The sequence below is a fragment of the Nannobrachium achirus genome (assembly GCF_963921795.1).
Source record: "Nannobrachium achirus genome assembly, chromosome: 16".
In the NCBI taxonomy this organism is placed as follows: Eukaryota; Metazoa; Chordata; class Actinopteri; order Myctophiformes; family Myctophidae; genus Nannobrachium; species Nannobrachium achirus.
Window position 1 is genome coordinate 20213582 of NC_137823.1, and position 18175 is coordinate 20231756.

General features: G+C 40.7%; 1 protein-coding gene across 1 annotated transcript; it reads left to right on the plus strand.

Moving 5' to 3' along the window:
* Positions 1-11330: 11330 nt before the first annotated feature.
* Positions 11331-13473, plus strand: LOC308301333 (C-C motif chemokine 3-like). The gene is made up of 3 exons (XM_080745283.1): positions 11331-11502; positions 11786-11897; positions 13084-13473. The coding sequence occupies exons 1-3, from the start codon at positions 11430-11432 to the stop codon at positions 13199-13201; spliced, it is 303 nt and encodes a 100-aa protein (XP_080601409.1). The 5' UTR covers positions 11331-11429; the 3' UTR covers positions 13202-13473.
* The last annotated feature ends 4702 nt before the right edge of the window (positions 13474-18175 follow it).

The window sequence follows — 18175 nt, forward strand, 5'->3', positions numbered from 1 at the left end:
ATCTACGTACATGCTTGTCAGGGTGAGGGGGTCCCCAGTTCAATGTCTTTTTTTATAGTTCTTAAAATCACTTCCAGGAAAAATGCTGCATTAGTATAGCATACTGTAGGTTTTCTCATGGCAACGAAACGCAGCGGCCAGATTTGAAACGACGGGCCTCTGCGTTTCAATATCCGGTGGCCGAGGCCGTTCGTGGGCACACCGGACCACGCTGGCGTGCCCCGGGCGCTTTTCTCGGGCCTGGGGCGGCACTGGCCCGGGGCTGTGGCAAAAGTGGGCGCCCCGGAGGCCCCCGGGGGAGCCAAGCGGGGGCAGGGGTCGAAAACCCGTAGAATGGGCAGGGTCCTTAAAGTGGGTTGGCCAATGATCCATGGGTCGGCGGTTCAAATCCCAGCTTCTCCTGTCTACATGTCGAAGTGTCCTTGGGCAAGACACTGAACCCCAAGATGCTCCCGGTGAGCTGGTTGGTGCCTTGCATGGTTTCCACCGCCACCGGTGTATGAATGTGTGTGTGAATGGGTGAATGTAATGCACATTGTAAAGCGCTTTGGATAAAAGCGCTATATAAATGCACCATTTACCATTGTTAACATTGTACATTCATGGAGTGGGTCGCAGTACGTTGCAGCAGGTTGTCATTGTAGTCTGGTGGTAGTGGGACAAACATTCATTTCTCCTAGTAGGCTAGAATTACTGTAACATTATGGAGTGAACGGAAAGCTGTGAGTGACCAAAGATAGGAGCGCCACATCATTGTAGAAAAACATCACCTTGTCCGATGGACAAGTAACATTTGAATCCACTTGTCCTCAACTGAGAATCACTTGTCCCTGGACAAAGGACAAGCCTTAACGTCAAGCCCTCGAGGTTTTTTTTTCCAAATTCAATGCTAAATGCCACTTTCAACGCCACTTTCACTTTCAATTATTCAACTCTTAATTACACCTGAAAACATCTATAATCAACTGCAATCGACTAATCAAGTGCTTAAATAGAGTTGCATCAGATACCTAGCATAAACACTATGGTGAGAATATGAAACCTCCTCGGCTGTGGTGACAGGATGTGTCATGTAAGCCTGGAGAGAACGTCAAGAAAACCTCTTTGTGGCTGTGTGTGTGTGTGTGTGTGTGTGTGTGTGTGTGTGTGTGTGTGTGTGTGTGTGTGTGTGTGTGTGTGTGTGTGTGTGTGTGTGTGTGTGTGTGTGTGTGTGTGTGTGCGCGCGCGCGTGCGTGCGGGTCATAGTGGAAATAAGAAACCATTTTAACATACGTCATTGCTATTGTTTTTCGGGGAAAAGGTAGGCTACTTTTTTTACATTTTTAAACTAAAATCATGCCAGAAAGAAGCCGCCACACTACAGAGGTAGGGTTGCTTTATTGCTGGTGATGGAGCTGCCTTGCAAAGGTTTAACCAGGCCCGGGGGAACAGGCTCTGACGCTCTGGGCAGTGTACCTATGATGACCTCCTCCTTATTTTATTAGAAGTTTGGGTAGCACTTTATAATGAAGTACCTCAATAAAGGCTAATTAACAGCTAATAAGTCTTAATTAAGTCTCATTCAAAAGTTATTAAACCGTAATTAACTAGTTAATTATTATGAATTAACAACTAATTAAACACTTATAAGATACTTATTAACCTTAATATGTGCTTATACATCTTAATAAAGCAATAACAAGGGGGTAGTGTATTTATGAGATACTTAATCGTTATGTGCTTATAAGTTTCTTGTTCTGTCTTAATTATATAAAGGACAGCTGTCATCCCGCCCATTCCCTGTTCTATCTCCTCCCTTCAAAAAAACGTTACCAGAGCATCAAATCTCACACCACCCGTTTCAGTAATAGTTTTTATGCTCAAGCAATCAGGCTGCTTAACGAAGAGATGGAAGCGAGACGTAGGTAGTCATGTACAATATACGCAGTTTTTAAACTGTACACTGTCACACTGTATGGTTGTTTTGTTGTTTTTTGGGTTGTCCTGGGTGACCTGTTGTTGTCGTATTGTTTTGTGTGCAATAAGGCTGAGAGTGCTCTTGGCACAAGCATTTCATTGTTTGTCTGTACTTGTATGGATACGCATTTGACTAATAAACCGAACCTGAACCTGAACCTGAACCTGAATTAATAGTTATAAATGTATTATAATACTATTTAGATTTATAAATGGTTAATAAGACTTAATTAATAATTATTAGTCCCCTTATGGGAAACTTAATATCCGTTGAGTCCTAATATTGCATTTATAAACCCTTTACTATGCACTTATTATGAGATCAATTAACATTAACAAATCCTTAATAAAATCTTTATTATAACAGTATAAACAACAACAAGTCATTAATTAAGCCTTTATTAGGCAATTTACAGCCACCTATTCTAAAGTGGGAACACACCGGTTACACCCGCCACTTCGACATGTCTCCTTTCCGACATGTCTCCATTCCGACACTAACCCTATCTCTAACCCTTACCCTAAACTTAACCTCTATGGAAGTGTCGCCACTACGAAATTGACTTCTTATTGTCGGAATGGAGAGCGACACCCGAACACATTGTATAAACGTTAACAAATCCTTCATAAAGTCTTTATTCACAATTGCCATTGTTTATAAGGACCTTATTAAGCATTTGTTGGAAAGGAGAGTGAGACATGTCGGAGTGGCGGGTGTAACCGATGTGTTCCCACTTTAGAATAGGTGGCTGCAAATTGCCTAATAAAGTGTTAATGAAGGCTTAATTAATGACTTGTTGTTGTTTATACTGTTATAATAAAGATTTTATTAAGGATTTGTTCATGTTAATTGATCTCATAATAAGTGCATAGTGAAGGGTTTATAAATGCACTATTAGGACTCAACGGATATTAAGTTTCCCATAAGGGGACTAATAATTATTAATTAAGTCTTATTAACCATTTATAAATCTAAATAGTATTATAATACATTTATAACTATTAATTAAGATAGAACAAGAAACTTATAAGCACATAACGATTAAGTATCTCATAAATACACTATCCCCTAAATACACTATCCCCTATTATTGCTTTATTAAGATGTATAAGCACATATTAAGGTTAATAAGTATCTTATAAGTGTTTAATTAGTTGTTAATTCATTATAATAAACTAGTTAATTACAGTTTAATAACGTTTGAATAAGAGTTAATTAATTAATTAATGTGCCTCATTAGCTATTAATTGTTAATAAGTGCCTTATTAGCTGTTAATTAGCTTTTATTGAGGTACTTCATTATAAAGTGCTACCGAAGTTTGCATACAGTTCACTGGTACACGGTCAACTAAAAGGATACGCCTAAGAAAGCCTATGGCTTGTTTCAAATGGTACATATTGTTATGTATGCCTGTGATAATGCATGCATTTTAACTTAGGGAAAAATAAAAAATGGTTTCATTTAAAACAAAACACACTTGCTAATTCAAAAAATCATGAATACAATCAGTTTTAATATTTTTATTGGGAGTAAAATGGTTAAATAAATACAGGGAAGTTACACGCGCGCACATGTTTTTTATAACTTCTTTTTTACTGAATGTGGTCTACCAAAATGTCTTTCTTAGATTACTATTCATATGCATCCAATGTAGATGTATTGCCTTGCTTATCATAAATCACTCTGGATTAAGAGAAGAGCAACACACACACACACACACACACACACACACACACACACACACACACACACACACACACACACACACACACACACACACACACACACACACACACACACACACACACACACACACACACACACACACACACACACACACACACACACACACACACACACACACACACACGCGCCCCAAGATATGTTCTGTATTCATATAAGGTATAATATAGTGTACTGTAGGTGGGTGGAAACTTGGTAGGGGGAGCGTTGTAATACCCGGAATTAAGGAAATAACCTGGGGTCAATGTGAGAACAGCTAGCTCAGAGGTGTTACCTTATATGAATACAGAACATCTGTGTGTGTGTGTGTGTGTGTGTGTGTGTGTGTGTGTGTGTGTGTGTGTGTGTGTGTGTGTGTGTGTGTGTGTGTGTGTGTGTGTGTGTGTGTGTGTGTGCAGAATAGATGCAATCCGGTTTTCAGCTGTTGCTTCTGTTACTGTGGTTTGAGTGTTGCAACCCATGCAGTGATGCCCCATTTGCAATAATTTAAACAAAATGTCACTGAAGGTCAAATTAAAGATTGACACTGATGCAATGAATCATTGAAAAAGAAATGGTTCTGTACTGAGTGCACTAAGTTTCTTATCTTTTTGAGTAATGGGATATCTTTGTAAGCTTATATCTAACTATAAATTTACCGAATGTCTGTCTGTCCATCCGTCTGCATGCTGACATCACTGGCGCTACACAGTGTTAGCATTGGTTGCTGACACAATGCCCAAATTTGGAGATGAGCATGCTGACATCACTAAACAGTGTTGCCACCATGGTAACAGCGCCCGCATGCTGAAACAATGCCTACAAAACAGATACAGACAGGTATGCACAACTGTTCGTCAATGTTGACTATTCTGCCCAATGGGCACCGGTCTGGGTTCTCCAACATTACTTCTGAGACTCCTACATTCAATGAAGCAATAAGCCACACGAGGCATGTGGTTACCTGCCATTTTATAACAGCTGCCGTTATAAAATACAGGTAACCACATGCCTCGGCTTATTGCTTTTCTAAAATGGTTACAATATGGCAACATGAAAAATCATAGACATGTACCAATTAAAACAGTTCTATTTCACTAATAATTCACTACAAGTTCCCAGCTACAAGAAAGTAGTTCCTAGCTTTTTTGCCAACAACACAGATGCAGATAATTGGTGCACGTGGAACACTGTGGAAAGAAATAACGCACCTGGGTTTGATATAAACTGATTCAAGGTGTGGGTTATAGTCTCATATACCACAGCATTAAGGGAAACCAGCCAATCAGAATCAAGGAATGGAACACCCCACGGGCACAGCACAGGACTAGTGTTGAATAATGTTGATCCACCAAAATACTTGAAACATACATAGACTCCTTGCGCAGTAGAAGGACAATATCAGTCACCCGAACCAAGGACCAAGATGTTTTCAATGACGTGGTTAAAATGGAGATTGAAGTTAAATCTAAATACTGAATGGATTCACCCAAAAACTGCCTGGTGCTCACAAATGCATGAGTATACCTTAGAATTACCCCAAACATGTCTGAAAGTGAAATATCCCTTTAAGTCAGTGGTTATCAACCTTTTCAGGCCGTGACCCCCAAAATAATCAGATTTTAACTGGGGACCCCGACACCCTGACGAGCACTAAGAGTTGAGGCATTACACGTTGTATAGCACGGTTCTATTGTGAAAATAGACGTGTGTCCCTAATTGCGCTATTTTCACAATTTATGGCTCTAATGTTTGACAATTTGCCCATGTTTAATTTGTCATTTTAGAGGTATTAAAAAGTCACATTAAGTTAATCATCTGGGGATTCCCCCAAATCATTTGGGGACCACCCTGGGGGTCCCGACCCACAGGTTGAGAACCACTGCTTTAAGTTAAAGAAAGAAAGAAAGAAAGAAAGAAAGAAAGGAAAAGCAGCCACAGGTCAGCACCACACTACCGGTGGGTTATAGGCATACAGCACAAATGAGCACAACAGCGTAGGCGGGCTACCGTATCCACACGTTTCCAACGTCCCAGTGCATTGCGCAGAAGGTGGGCAGCAGTTCCCGGCCCAGCAGCCAAGTGTGATCTACAAGCTCACAGCGGTCGCATCTGCGACGCAACGTTACGTGAGCTTGTATGTCAGCTGTTCTCCGGATGTGTCTCACACAAAATGTTACAGTAAATTCCCAAGGAAACAGGTGGATATAGATCAAGCGGGGCCGGGCATCCCACAAGGCCAAGACAAGACAAAAGAAAAACATGCCATCTCCGGTTTGCCCCTTCCAGGATGTTATGGCCTTCTGCCGTGGACTGAAGACTCACCTCTTCAGACTCCACCTAAACCCATAGCACTACTGTAACACTCAATGACCATATAAGCTAGTTAGCATTTTTTTTTGGTTTTTAGAAATGTTTTTTTTTACTGTTATCTTGCTTATTATAGTGATGTATTATCTGCTTATTGTAAGTCGCTTTGGATTAAAAGCGTCTGCTAAATGCCTAAACTGTAAACTGTATGACATGGAAAATGGACAACCAGTGTTGTAGTGCTACTTTTAGGCCAAGATCGTCAAGTAGTCAAATGAGAGGATTCCTCTTTGTACATGGACTTGTTTTGTAGTGCACGCACAGCCTGACTCGAATTTTAGAGATAGATCCCATAGCCCGAAGGGACAGTCAGCAGAGTCCTCGTTTTATTGTTGTTGGTTGTCAGGGCGATATCACAGGGGATCTGTCTCGCCTCGTCCACTCTATGCGTCCACTGCAGGTTGCGGTGACAGCTTTGTGTCAATGTAATACGAAAACAAACTAAATCAATATTGACCAAAACCCAAATCCTAGTTTTAGAAGTGAGGGCACGCCGTACCCTCGCGTCCCTTCCCTCCCCCCCCACACTACACCGCTGCAAACAACCCAAAGGCAACCCACTCCTACATTAGCATGTCTGCACTTCACTTCACCCATAGTAACACGGACAGCATGGTACGCATTACTCAATCAGCTCCACTCAATCACCCATGCACCAATGAGGGGAAATGCATATAAACACAGAAAATACATATATAATACATATATTTATATATATACATATATTCCAGCATTCAAGAGAACTGCCTTGTCCAAACTCTCCTGAACTTGAAAGCATCATCTTATGTTGAAAGAAGTGCCCTCTCTGTGTAGAAATCTATGCCGTACGCCACATCTCCAGTAATGACTTGATTATGCTTAGTTCAGTGTGGTATCAAGCACCGAAAATAGCCGACCTCCAAGCTCACAACATGTCGCCATGCGACGCATTGTGAGCTTGAAGGTCGGCTATTTTCGATATTTTCATATCATAGGCCTATATATTTTCACCAAAAGGCCCTTTTAGAAATGTCAGCCTCTGCTCTAACATTCTCTGCACGTCCCTGCAGTGCACCAAACGAGGGGTTATGGTTGGTTAGATGGTTTTCCATCCCTCTAGTGTTCCCTCCACACAGCTCACACAGACACGCCATGGTCTGCATGATGATGCTGCTGTTTCCTATAATAAACCTTTTATTTATGTTGGTTTATACTCTAATCTATCACGTGTCATGTGTCAGCGTGTCACACATAGTGTAGGTGGGTGGAAACTTGGTAGAGGGGGAGTGTTGTAGTACTCGGAATTAAGGAAACAACCTGTGGTCAATGTGAGATCAGCTAGCTCAGAATTGTTACCTTATATGATACATCTGTGTGTGTGTGTGTGTGTGTGTGTGTGTGTGTGTGTGTGTGTGTGTGTGTGTGTGTGTGTGTGTGTGTGTGTGTGTGTGTACACGCGCGCGTACGTGTGTGTGCATGCAGGGGCATCATGGTTTTGAGATACTGCCTCCGTTGCTGTGGTTTGAGTGTTGCAACACACACGCTAATTTACATTCATGTGACTGAAGGTTAATTTTACTGCCAGTGCTTAGATTGAGCACTTACATTCTGATTCAATGAATCAACAATATTACATTTCATTAACAATAGTAACTCAGTGCTCTTAAAAGTAATAATTAAAGGAAACAGTGACATACTGGTGTGCAGGCGTGCGTGCATGCGTGCGTGCGTGCGCAGTGGACTGAGGGGGTTAGAGGTGGTCCCCAGCTTTGATGGTGAGATGGTAACCAAATGGACCCTTCTAGATCTTTCCACTTTCTCTCAAGTACCCCCTGTAGTACCTCTGCGTACCCCTAGAGCAACTTTGATGATGGAGAGGGCCACAATATTTCCACACTCACTCCAGAGGGCCACATTACATACACTGTCGAGCAGAAACATTTATCTCAGTATTTTAACTTTTTCCGTAAATTAATTCCCTGCTTCATCATTCTAAGTCACACAAAAGTAGCAGAAATAGCCGATCTTCAAGCTCAAAACACGTCACAGTGTAACATGTTTTGAGATTGTAGATCTGCAATTTTTTTAATTGGAAACTTGAAAGGTAATGTTTTTATTACATTTCAATGCATTTGGTTTTACTTATGTTAACTTTATGAACTTAAATACAAATACATTGGACATAAAATTGGACAAAAAGTCATTAAGCTACTATAGACTGACGTAATTAATGCAGGTCATGTTTGCATAACTTGGGGATCGGGTGATAATATATGAGTATTCCGATATTATCCTGCGGCCCACATTAAGTGAAGGTGCAGGAAGGTAGTGAAGGTATGGCCTAGAGAGGTACATGTACCCCTGTATTAGACCCCCCACCCCCCTCCCCACACACACACACACACACCTTCCTATAATAGGCTAAACCTTGTATTTATGTTGGTTTATCCTCTAATCCAGTGGTTCTCAAACTTTTTCATGTCAAGGAACCCCAAATTGACACGTATTAGCCTGTGCCCTGCGGACCCCCCCCCCCCCATTTGAAAATATAAAGCCAAGGATCCCCATAAGAGATTTTTACGGCTCTGGCAGTGATTCTGAACCATCATAATTTCAAGGACCCCCATTTTGACTTGCATTAGGCTACGGACCCCCATTTAATGGCATTTCTATCTCTGAGACCCCAATTAATAACGTAAAATTTTAATTTAACTCAGAGTGTACAAATGGAACCAAATGGACCCTAACGGGTCCCATGTGTACACTCTCTGAGTTACAGATCCACAAGGGTCCATTTGGTTCCTAACTATCATTTAGCTGGGGACCCCCTGGAACTCTCCAGATACTATTGAGAACCAATGCTTTAATCTGTCACATGTCTCTACATGTGTCAGCGTGTCACACATAGTGTAGGTGGGTGGAAACTTGGTAGGGGGGAGCGTTGTAATACCCAGAATTAAGGAAGCAACCTGTGGTCAATGTGAAAACAGCTAGATCAGGGGTGTTACCTTATATGAATACAGAACGCGCGCGCGTGTGGCACGTGCATGCAGCGGCATCATGGTTTTGAGCTACCGTTTCCGTTGCTGTGGTTTGAGTGTTGCAACTACACCAACACTCATTTACATCCCACTCAGCTTTTAAAGGTCAATAAGAAACAGTGTGTTGAAAAGTAACCAGTCGAGTGATTATGTATGATTTGTCGGTCCACAATAGAGCAGGTCTACCCTAGAATTAGTTTTAAAACTTTTCAATTCTCTTTTTCTTATTTATTTTCTAGTGTTTTCGAAATGTATTTTGTATTTGCATACTTATTGTGCCTTGTTACGTCAATAGTGTTGATGTTTGATGTTGAGGACTACAGATGGAAATTTGTAGTAAATGAATAAAGAAATGAAATGAAATTCAAATAAAATGTAATTGAAAGTTCATTTTATACCGCAATTGCAAGTGCAACTGCACGTAGTGATTGAGCACATTCATTATGATTCAATGAATCATCAACAATATTTAAATGCATTAACAACTGTAATACATTGCCCTTATAAAAGCAATAATGAATGAGTGCCAATGTACCTCAGGAGTGCTGCTCTGTCTCAAGTCAAAAGTCTGGACCGAGTGTCAATCACTGTTAATGTCTATACTTCTTTCATCTTCAGGTTCACTCTGTACTTCTAGCTTATATTTTATCCATCAATCTTTGTGTTCAAGTTTCTTTATTAGGATGAACCCCCTTGAGACTTGCCATCTCGTTTTAGAGGGGTCCCAACATAAATACATGCCACAATCGTTACATGTAGGCCTATACAGAGTAGACAAAGCAAAGCAAAAACAAGTTAACATCATGAACCTTGACAAACATCACAGCCTTGAGATGGCATGAAGTCCGAAAAAGGTCTTTAATTGTGTATCTTTAGTTTCCTCTCCTCTCCTCTCCTCTCCTCTCCTCTCCTCTCCTCTCCCTTTAGGAGGAGGATTATCATGGAGGAGGCCATGTTTTTAATTTTTCATTGAAAAAACAATAACGGTCGGGATTTCTTTAACATTTCTTTTTTTATCCCATGATTTTGTAACCCATTTTTCACCCGGTGTCAATTATCTAATGTAATCCTGGGCGCTACAGTCCCTCTGCCAACCTGGGGAGACAACGGACTGACCTCATGCTTCCTTCTATGAATGAGAAGTAGTCCAAGTTGCTTCTTTTAACCTGACGGGGGAGTTTCCCCAGTTGGACGTAGCGCATGGAAGGAACACATTACTCCAACCAGTTCCTTTCCCCTCCATCAGGCTCCCCGGCTGGCCAGGGGAAGGCAGTATAGAGACCAGGATTACTGCATGTTTTTTGTGAGGGTACCTACCCTAGGAGACACGGGGAGAACATGCAAACTCCAAACAGAAAGGCCCTTTTGCCAACCCCACCTAGGGTGTGGACACTGATAACGCGGAGAGAGGCTTGTCAGGGTAGGGGTCCCCAGTTAACATATGATTATTTTGGCGGTCACAGCCTGAAAAGGTTGAAAACCATTGGTCTATTGCAGGGGTGTCAAACTCAAATGCACAGGGGCCCAAAATTTTAAAAAATGGTACAAGTCGAGGGCCGGACTGGTTCAATGTTTATTTAAATGCAGGCTTGCGGTCACAGGCCCTCGATACGCGCCAATTGTGGGACTTGTAGTATTATGGTTGTGCGTGTGTAACAGAGTGACTCATTGCCTCAGCCTGATGGCATCAAAAGTCTAATATCTCCCCCAGTCCATAGGGATATCCCTTTGGTCTGATGGATTAGATGTTGGACTTTCATGCGTGAGACCTTGGTCCGAATCCCAGGCATTGCATGTGCAATATACCAATGGCCAGTGGGCCAGTTCTAATAGTAATTCAATATAATCCCGCGGGTCGAAGATAATTCAATCACGGGCCTGATTTGGCCCCCGGGCCTTGAGTTTGACATATGTGGTCTATTGTATCATCTCAGTGCAACAGGATGCACGCACACACACACACACACACAAACACACACACACACACACACACACACACGCACACACGCACACACACACAGCACAACAAATTTGTTAACATACCAGCTCTGAGCCTTGCATAAAAAAACAACCTCAGTTTGTTTCCTCCTTTCTAGATAATGTACATACCCCCTCCACAAACGTTTCCACCCACCTACACTAATGCATGCCCACCATAAAGACATACGTGCAACACGCATTTAAGACATTTTAGAAGTTAAAAGGGTGGTAGTCTGCATAGAGAGAGAGAGAGAGAGAGAGAGAGAGAGAGAGAGAGAGAGAGAGAGAGAGAGAGAGAGAGAGAGAGAAACTTGGCTGGTGTACACTGACAGAAAACAACGTTAATAGGCTAAATCATACTTATTAATAATAACTTTAAATGGAGAAGATACCAGTCATTCTGGTGGCTTGCATGCTGCTGTTCTCAACACTGGACGTCTTGGCTTTAGACAGTAAGTTTATTGGTTCATCTAGTTCAGTGTTTGTCTGTTTAATACCTTTTTCTTGTTATTCCATTCACATCATGCCCACAGTAAGAAATACTGTGGGCATCTACTGTGGGCATGTATATAAAATAAAATAAATTCATCATGTCTGTTGCTAAGGTATGGCAACATGACTGGTGTCTTGCACTCTTGCGAAAGCACAAGTGCAAGACACCAGTCATGTTGCCATACCTTAACTTTTGCTGGACGGACACCACTGATCTCTGCATGCTCTGCCTCCCTCTGCCAGACAGCGTGTCGCCTACCGAGTGCTGTGTGGAGTATCGCTCCAAACGCCTGCCTAAGAACAGCGTAGCGAGTTTCCAGCGCACAAACGTTCAGTGTCGCCAGGATGGCGTTGTGTGAGTATCATACTTACTATATAGTGATGTACCAACAGTATACAACATGATCACTGAACACATTGTGCAGGTGCAGTTAACATAGACTCAAACTCGCATGTTTTCGCACAATTGTCAAGATACCAAGACTTAAAAAAAAACACAGTCAAACTACCAGTTAATGTAGATCACTGTTTCCCAAACACTGGGTCGGACTCAGGACCCATCGCAGCCAGATCTTTGTGGGTCCCCCTTTTTTTTTCTTCCTACATTTAGTTTTTTAATTATTATTCAAAATATTTTCAAAAAACATTCCCAAGAAAACTATTCATGATTTAAGAACAAATTTCAATTATGTTTTTCAGTAATTCCACGAAAGAAGAAATTCCATAAATTATAAAACAAATGTTTCATTATGAGCTTGTAGATCTGCTATTTTCACTAGTTTGGGTCTTGGGCTAAAAGGTTTGGGAACCACTGAGGCAGATGATGTCAGAATGATGGATTAAAAATGATGCTGAATATATTGGCCAAGATCCAGGTCTCTTTCTTTTCCTGAATGCCAAATAAGTGAAACTATATGCATCCTCTATTACAGGGGTTCCCAAACGTTTTTGTCTCAGGGCACCCCATCAATATTTTTTAAATCCGAGGCACACCTACATTATAATTTTCACTCCCAGCACCTTATATTTATAGCATATCGTCGTTGTCGGGTGGAAACCTTATGTCCAAAACCGTTCGTTTGAAACAGCAGATCTACCGTTCGTTTGAAACAGCAGATCTACAAGCACACAACGCCTCGCGAGCGTTGTGTGCTTGTAGATCGGCTGTTTTCACTCGTTTTGTGCGACAGTCTTGTATGATTTGTACAAGGTTTCTGCCCGACAATGACGATATTTTAGTGATTATGTTGCGAGGAAAACATTGAGATAATAGCCATTTGGTTAGAACTGACTGAAAATAACTTTGTACTTCAAGTTTAAAATGTTACTAAATATTTTTTCAAGTGTCCAAATAAATTCCAAATATTATCAAATGATCTCGCAGCACCCCTGGACTGCCGTTGCGGCACCCCAGGGTGCCCCGTCACCCACTTTGAAAACCCCCTGCTCTATTACTCACTCATTGATCATCTGACTGGTTAGCAACTGTGAATATTAATGTCAAATGAAACACCTGTCTATCTCTGTCTGTTCTACTCTAGGTTCACAATGAAGAATGGTGCCAGGATCTGTACTGACCCAAAGCTGGACTGGGTCCAGAAAGTCATCTCCCACGTGAGGTCCAAAACACCAGCAGAGCTGGGTTCTGGGGGACTCTAATACCCATGGTACCAAAACGTTCCAGACAGACTATTGGTTTTGTGACAAATGCTTTGACATGCTTTGCAGCAACTAGTTAATCTCACTGGTTTTTCTAGTTTTGCTAGTTTAATCTCTATCCTGAAATAATGTACTTTAAACAACTTAATGAGGAAAGTAGAGTTTCAGTTTTGCCAACATTTATTGGTGCCAAATGTTAATTCAGTTATAAACTGTAGTACAATAAACATACATTTTAATTGTCAGTTGCAAATATTTTCTTGTACAATGAAACATGCATTTTTTATGTCCTGGTTAATCCATACTTTGGCTTGCATGTTTGCATAGTAGCCCAAGTCCAGTCAAGTCAAATGTGTTTATACGTTTTGAATGAATAAAATGCTATTTTAACAGAGCAGTATGGTAGAGTACGTTAATACAATATAACTGCAATGGTTGGATTTTTAGATCTGTACTCTGCCTGAGTTCTCTAGCCCAGTGGTTCCCATACCTTTTAGCCCATGACCTAAAAGAGAAATTAAACATTCACCCGGGACATAAACTAGTGAAAATAACAGACGCAATGCGTCGCTTCGCGCCACGTTGAGAGCTTGTAGATTGGCTATTTTCACTACTTCTTAATTCTTTTATTTACGGAATCTATTAAAAGTGTTTGCTTGTTTGTTTGAAAATGTATAGAATTCTTAAATTATTTTATTTCTAAAAATAAAACGATATATTTCAAAAGGTTTTCCATCTTTTGAAACATACATTTTATTTTTTGTAGAAAATTGAATTTTTTGAGTCGTGACCCATAACAATATTGGTCCGTACCCACAAATGGGTCCCGACTCCCGACCCATTGTTTGGGAACCAGTTCTCTTGCCTGATTGGATAAAATTGGTATCCAGATATTTAAATGCATTTTCTGTTAAATAAAGAGCTGGAGAGACATGGAGACTAACACTCAGTGGCAGTGGAAGGCATTAGGCAACCTTAGGCACATTGGCACAGGGGAGGGTGATCACTGGCACACTGGCAGAAGTGTAGCCTATAAACAACAATGGTTTCCGGAAGAGGACGGTTTACGAGGCTAGCATAAGTGTGAGAGAGGGGATTTTTGGTTTAAAATAAACTATTTTTAAAACATGTAGTAAATTGAAAAAGGTCCAGTGGTGTAAAGTAACTGAGTACATTTACTTAAGTACTGTAAGTACACTTTTGAAGTATTTGTTTTTTACTTGAGTAGGCTATTTCCAATTTCCAAAACTTTTACTTCTACTGAACTACATCTCAGATCCAAATATTGTACTTTTACTCCACTACATTTATTTGAAAACTTTATTTACTAGTTACTTTGCAGATATACATTATATTATAAAACATACATTAATCCACTTTAGCCCTATTTTATACCCATTTGAAAATAGCCAATCTACAAGCTCGAGCTTGTAGATTGAAAATAACATTTTGTACTTTTACTTTTGGTACTTTAAGTACATTTTGATACACTTTCATACTTTTACTTAAGTACATTTTGAATTCCAGACTTTTACTTGTAACGGAGAGAATCTCTGCGGTGCTAAAGTGCCGCACGTTACTTGTGTACTTACCCAATAATTAATTCCTCAGCCTTGGAGACAGATATGGTCCTCTAGTTTTATATCGAAAGTTCTGTCCGAAAACGTGTATTTAGTCAAATATCTCCACTTTTCCACGCGCTATACATGGACTGCATTCAGTCCGGGTGAGGGGCCTGGAATAACTGCTGGACTGAATATATCAAAATTGTGTGTATTGGCATTTTGCACAATTTTGCACTTTGCACAATTATGCACTTTGTACGTGAGCTTTTGCACTTTCAGGTAGTTTAGATCTATTAAGCAGCATAGTTTTTAACACACTGCTTTTAATGTGGTATCCTTAAGACTGTAGCTGCTGCTTTGGTTTTAGCGCACAATGAATTTCACTTTCCTTTTACTAGTAATTGGTATTGCTGTAAATAAAGTCGAACCTGAGTCTGAATCTGATCAAAACTTACTTTGGGTAGCACAAACGTAAGACGGGACGAGGCACACAATTGGCAGTTGGTGTGACCCCACAACTGGCGTGGCGACAGCCCGGGCCGCTTGCGCATCGGTCCAGGCAACTAGGCTTACTGTAGCCTGACAGAGCGGGTTTGGGTCCTCAGGGGGCCTTTGGTGCGTGTTGCTCTACATCTCTCTGCACCATTTCCTGTCAGCAAGTCAAGTCAAGTCAAGTCAAGTCAAGTTTATTTATATAGCACATTTTAAAAACCACCAGGGTCAACCAAGTGCTGCACAACATACAAAAAACAATAAAAATATGCAGTGTTACAGATAAGAATGCAGTGTGAAAAAACTGAACAAAAAACATCAATGTTACACAATACGTATAGTATACAAAATGGGATTTTAAAAGGCCAGGGAAAACAGATACGTTTTTAGTCTGGTTTTAAAAATGGTCAGGGAGGAAGCTGTCTTTACAGTCATGGGCAGGGTGTTCCACACTCCACAGGATTGGTGCGGCAACTGAGAAGGCACGATCACCTAGTTTCAGGTTTGTAAAAGGAACCTTTAAACGCATAAAGGTCAGCCGACCGTAGTGGCCTAGTGGAGTCTGGGGGTTCGATGAGGTTATATATATAGGGTGGTGCGAGATTGAATTGGGCTTTGTAGGTAAACAGGAGGATTTTGAATTGTATTCGATATTTGATTAGCAGGGGTCTCGCACCAAAACTTCTGGGCCCTGGGTACAAGGATTCACTGCGGGCCCCCCATGAATGTTCTTCATAGGGGGAGGGAATTTAACCTGCATTATTTTGTGATTTAACTATTGAAAAATAGCAGATATACAAGCTCTGCTAGCAAGATCTGCTATTTTTGAAAAATCGTGACAATTTGAATATTTCAAATCCTTCTAAGGTTTTTTTTTTGAAAAAACCTATGTTTCTCTGGCAGTGGTGCTCAAACCTTTTCATGTGAAGGACCCCCAAAATGATATGTATTTGGCCACGGACCCCCAACTCAAAATATTTAGTCCCAGGGACCCCCCAGAAGCAACATTTGAGTTACAAATGTCTGCTTAAAAAAGATTCAAAGATTTGCACGCATTTTCACGACTTTTCAAAAATAGCAGATCTACAAGCTTGCATGTTTTTCAATAGTTAAAGTATAAAATAATTAAGGCCCCTCCACCTTGGGCCATAGTAACTCAGTCCCAGTGTTTTATGCTTTAACTATTGAAAAATAGCAGATATACAAGCTCACAGCGCGGCACCGAGTGCCGCGCTGCGAGCTTGTAGATCTGCTATTTTTGAAAAATCGTGAAAATTAGAATTTTGACCCGATTCTATAAGTGTCTTTTGAATCCTTCTAAGATTTTTTGAAAAACCTATGTTTCTATGTCAGTAATCTGGTTAGCCATCGTCAAGTCTGTTCTTGAGAGACTACTTTATCAGTGGTGCTCAAACTTTTTCATGTGAAGGACCCCCAAAATGATATGTATTTGGCCACGGACCCCCATCTCAAAATATTTTGTTCCAGGGACCACCCCCAGAATCTACAAGCTCGCAGCGCTTGTATATCTGCAATTTTTCACTGGTTAAAGCATTCAATAATTCTAGGCCTAAATGGGTTAAAATAATCCAAGCATATAGCTTGCTTCTTATAGCAGAAGATAATATAGAAAGTATATCTTCGTGAACGGAAATGCCAGCTACTCGGATTTCGGGAGGTGTTGTTCCAGACTCTATAGGGGGGTGGGCAATTGATGATGGAGAGGGCTCTATTTTCACACTCACTCCAGAGGGCCACATTGCATATACAGTCAAACATAACAAAAGTGGCCGATCTACAAGCTCAAAACATGTTACAGTGTGACACATTTTGAGCTTGTAGATATAGTTGAATAGTTTTTTGTCTATTTTTAAATTTGAATGAATTTGTATTTAATTTAAAATGTATTTATATGTTCTTAACTTTATGAACTTAAATACAAATACATTGGACAATGGACATAAAAAAGACTAGTACTAGTCATTAAGCTACTAGTAGTATAGACTGAAGTACCGGTAATTAAAGCGGGTCATGTTTGCATGTTTAGAATTGAACAGCTGAAATCAATTAAGCATTAAGTGAAGGTGGGGGGCGCATGTCGCCCCCGGGCCGCCAGGGTTAGGGTTAGGGTTGTACGGCTACGCAAGACTACAGTCTATCCCTCTCAATAAAGGCATACAAAAAAGCTAATAAATATTTCTAAAAAAGGTAGCAGACGGGGCACCGAGCCTCCAGGGGTGGCCTGGCACCGCGCCGTGTCGCAGGTTCGGGTCCTGTTCCCGACAGCCTTTGCTGCATGACGCTCCTCCTCCTCATCTCTCTCCCCCATTTCCTGTTGTCCCACCGTATATGTCCTGTATACGTATATCTAACCACAGTCTGTTCAAGATGTTGCCGAATGGAAAACGACTACGCAGCCTCAAAGCTACTAGCAACAAACTGCAAAAAAAGCTTCTTTCCACAAACAATCAGGCACATGAACAAACTGTCAAAGACAAGAACGGTCCAGGGCAAAAATAATAGTTATAATAGATACTACTGCACCTACTGTACATATATATACAGTATATATATACTGTGAAGTTTTTAATTATACCAACCAGTTGCACATAGAACACACTGTGAAGTTGTTTACAAAAATTACAGTAGCTACTACAGGAAAATAATTCCATTGGTGTATACAATGTACCAAACTTTATGCACATGTACAGCTGAGGATGCTTTTTTCATTCTCTTTGCTCTTTTGCCTTTGCACTCTCTTTCTTTCCTAAGTCATTATTACTTAATATTACTTATTATTTTATCTTTAGATGTGTTGTTGTTTTTTGTTGTTCTGCCGTTATTTTATACCACTGCATTGTCTGAAAGGAAGCCGAACAAAAATACGTTTTACTCTTATGCACCTGTACAAAAGACA

Coding starts and splice junctions, on each gene's coding strand:
- LOC308301333 (XM_080745283.1), top strand. CDS start 11,430: ATGGAGAAGATACCAGTCATTCTGGTGGCTTGCATGCTGCTGTTCTCA. Junction 11,503..11,785: donor GGACGTCTTGGCTTTAGACA/GTAAGTTTATTG, acceptor TCCCTCTGCCAG/ACAGCGTGTCGCCTACCGAG. Junction 11,898..13,083: donor TGTCGCCAGGATGGCGTTGT/GTGAGTATCATA, acceptor GTTCTACTCTAG/GTTCACAATGAAGAATGGTG.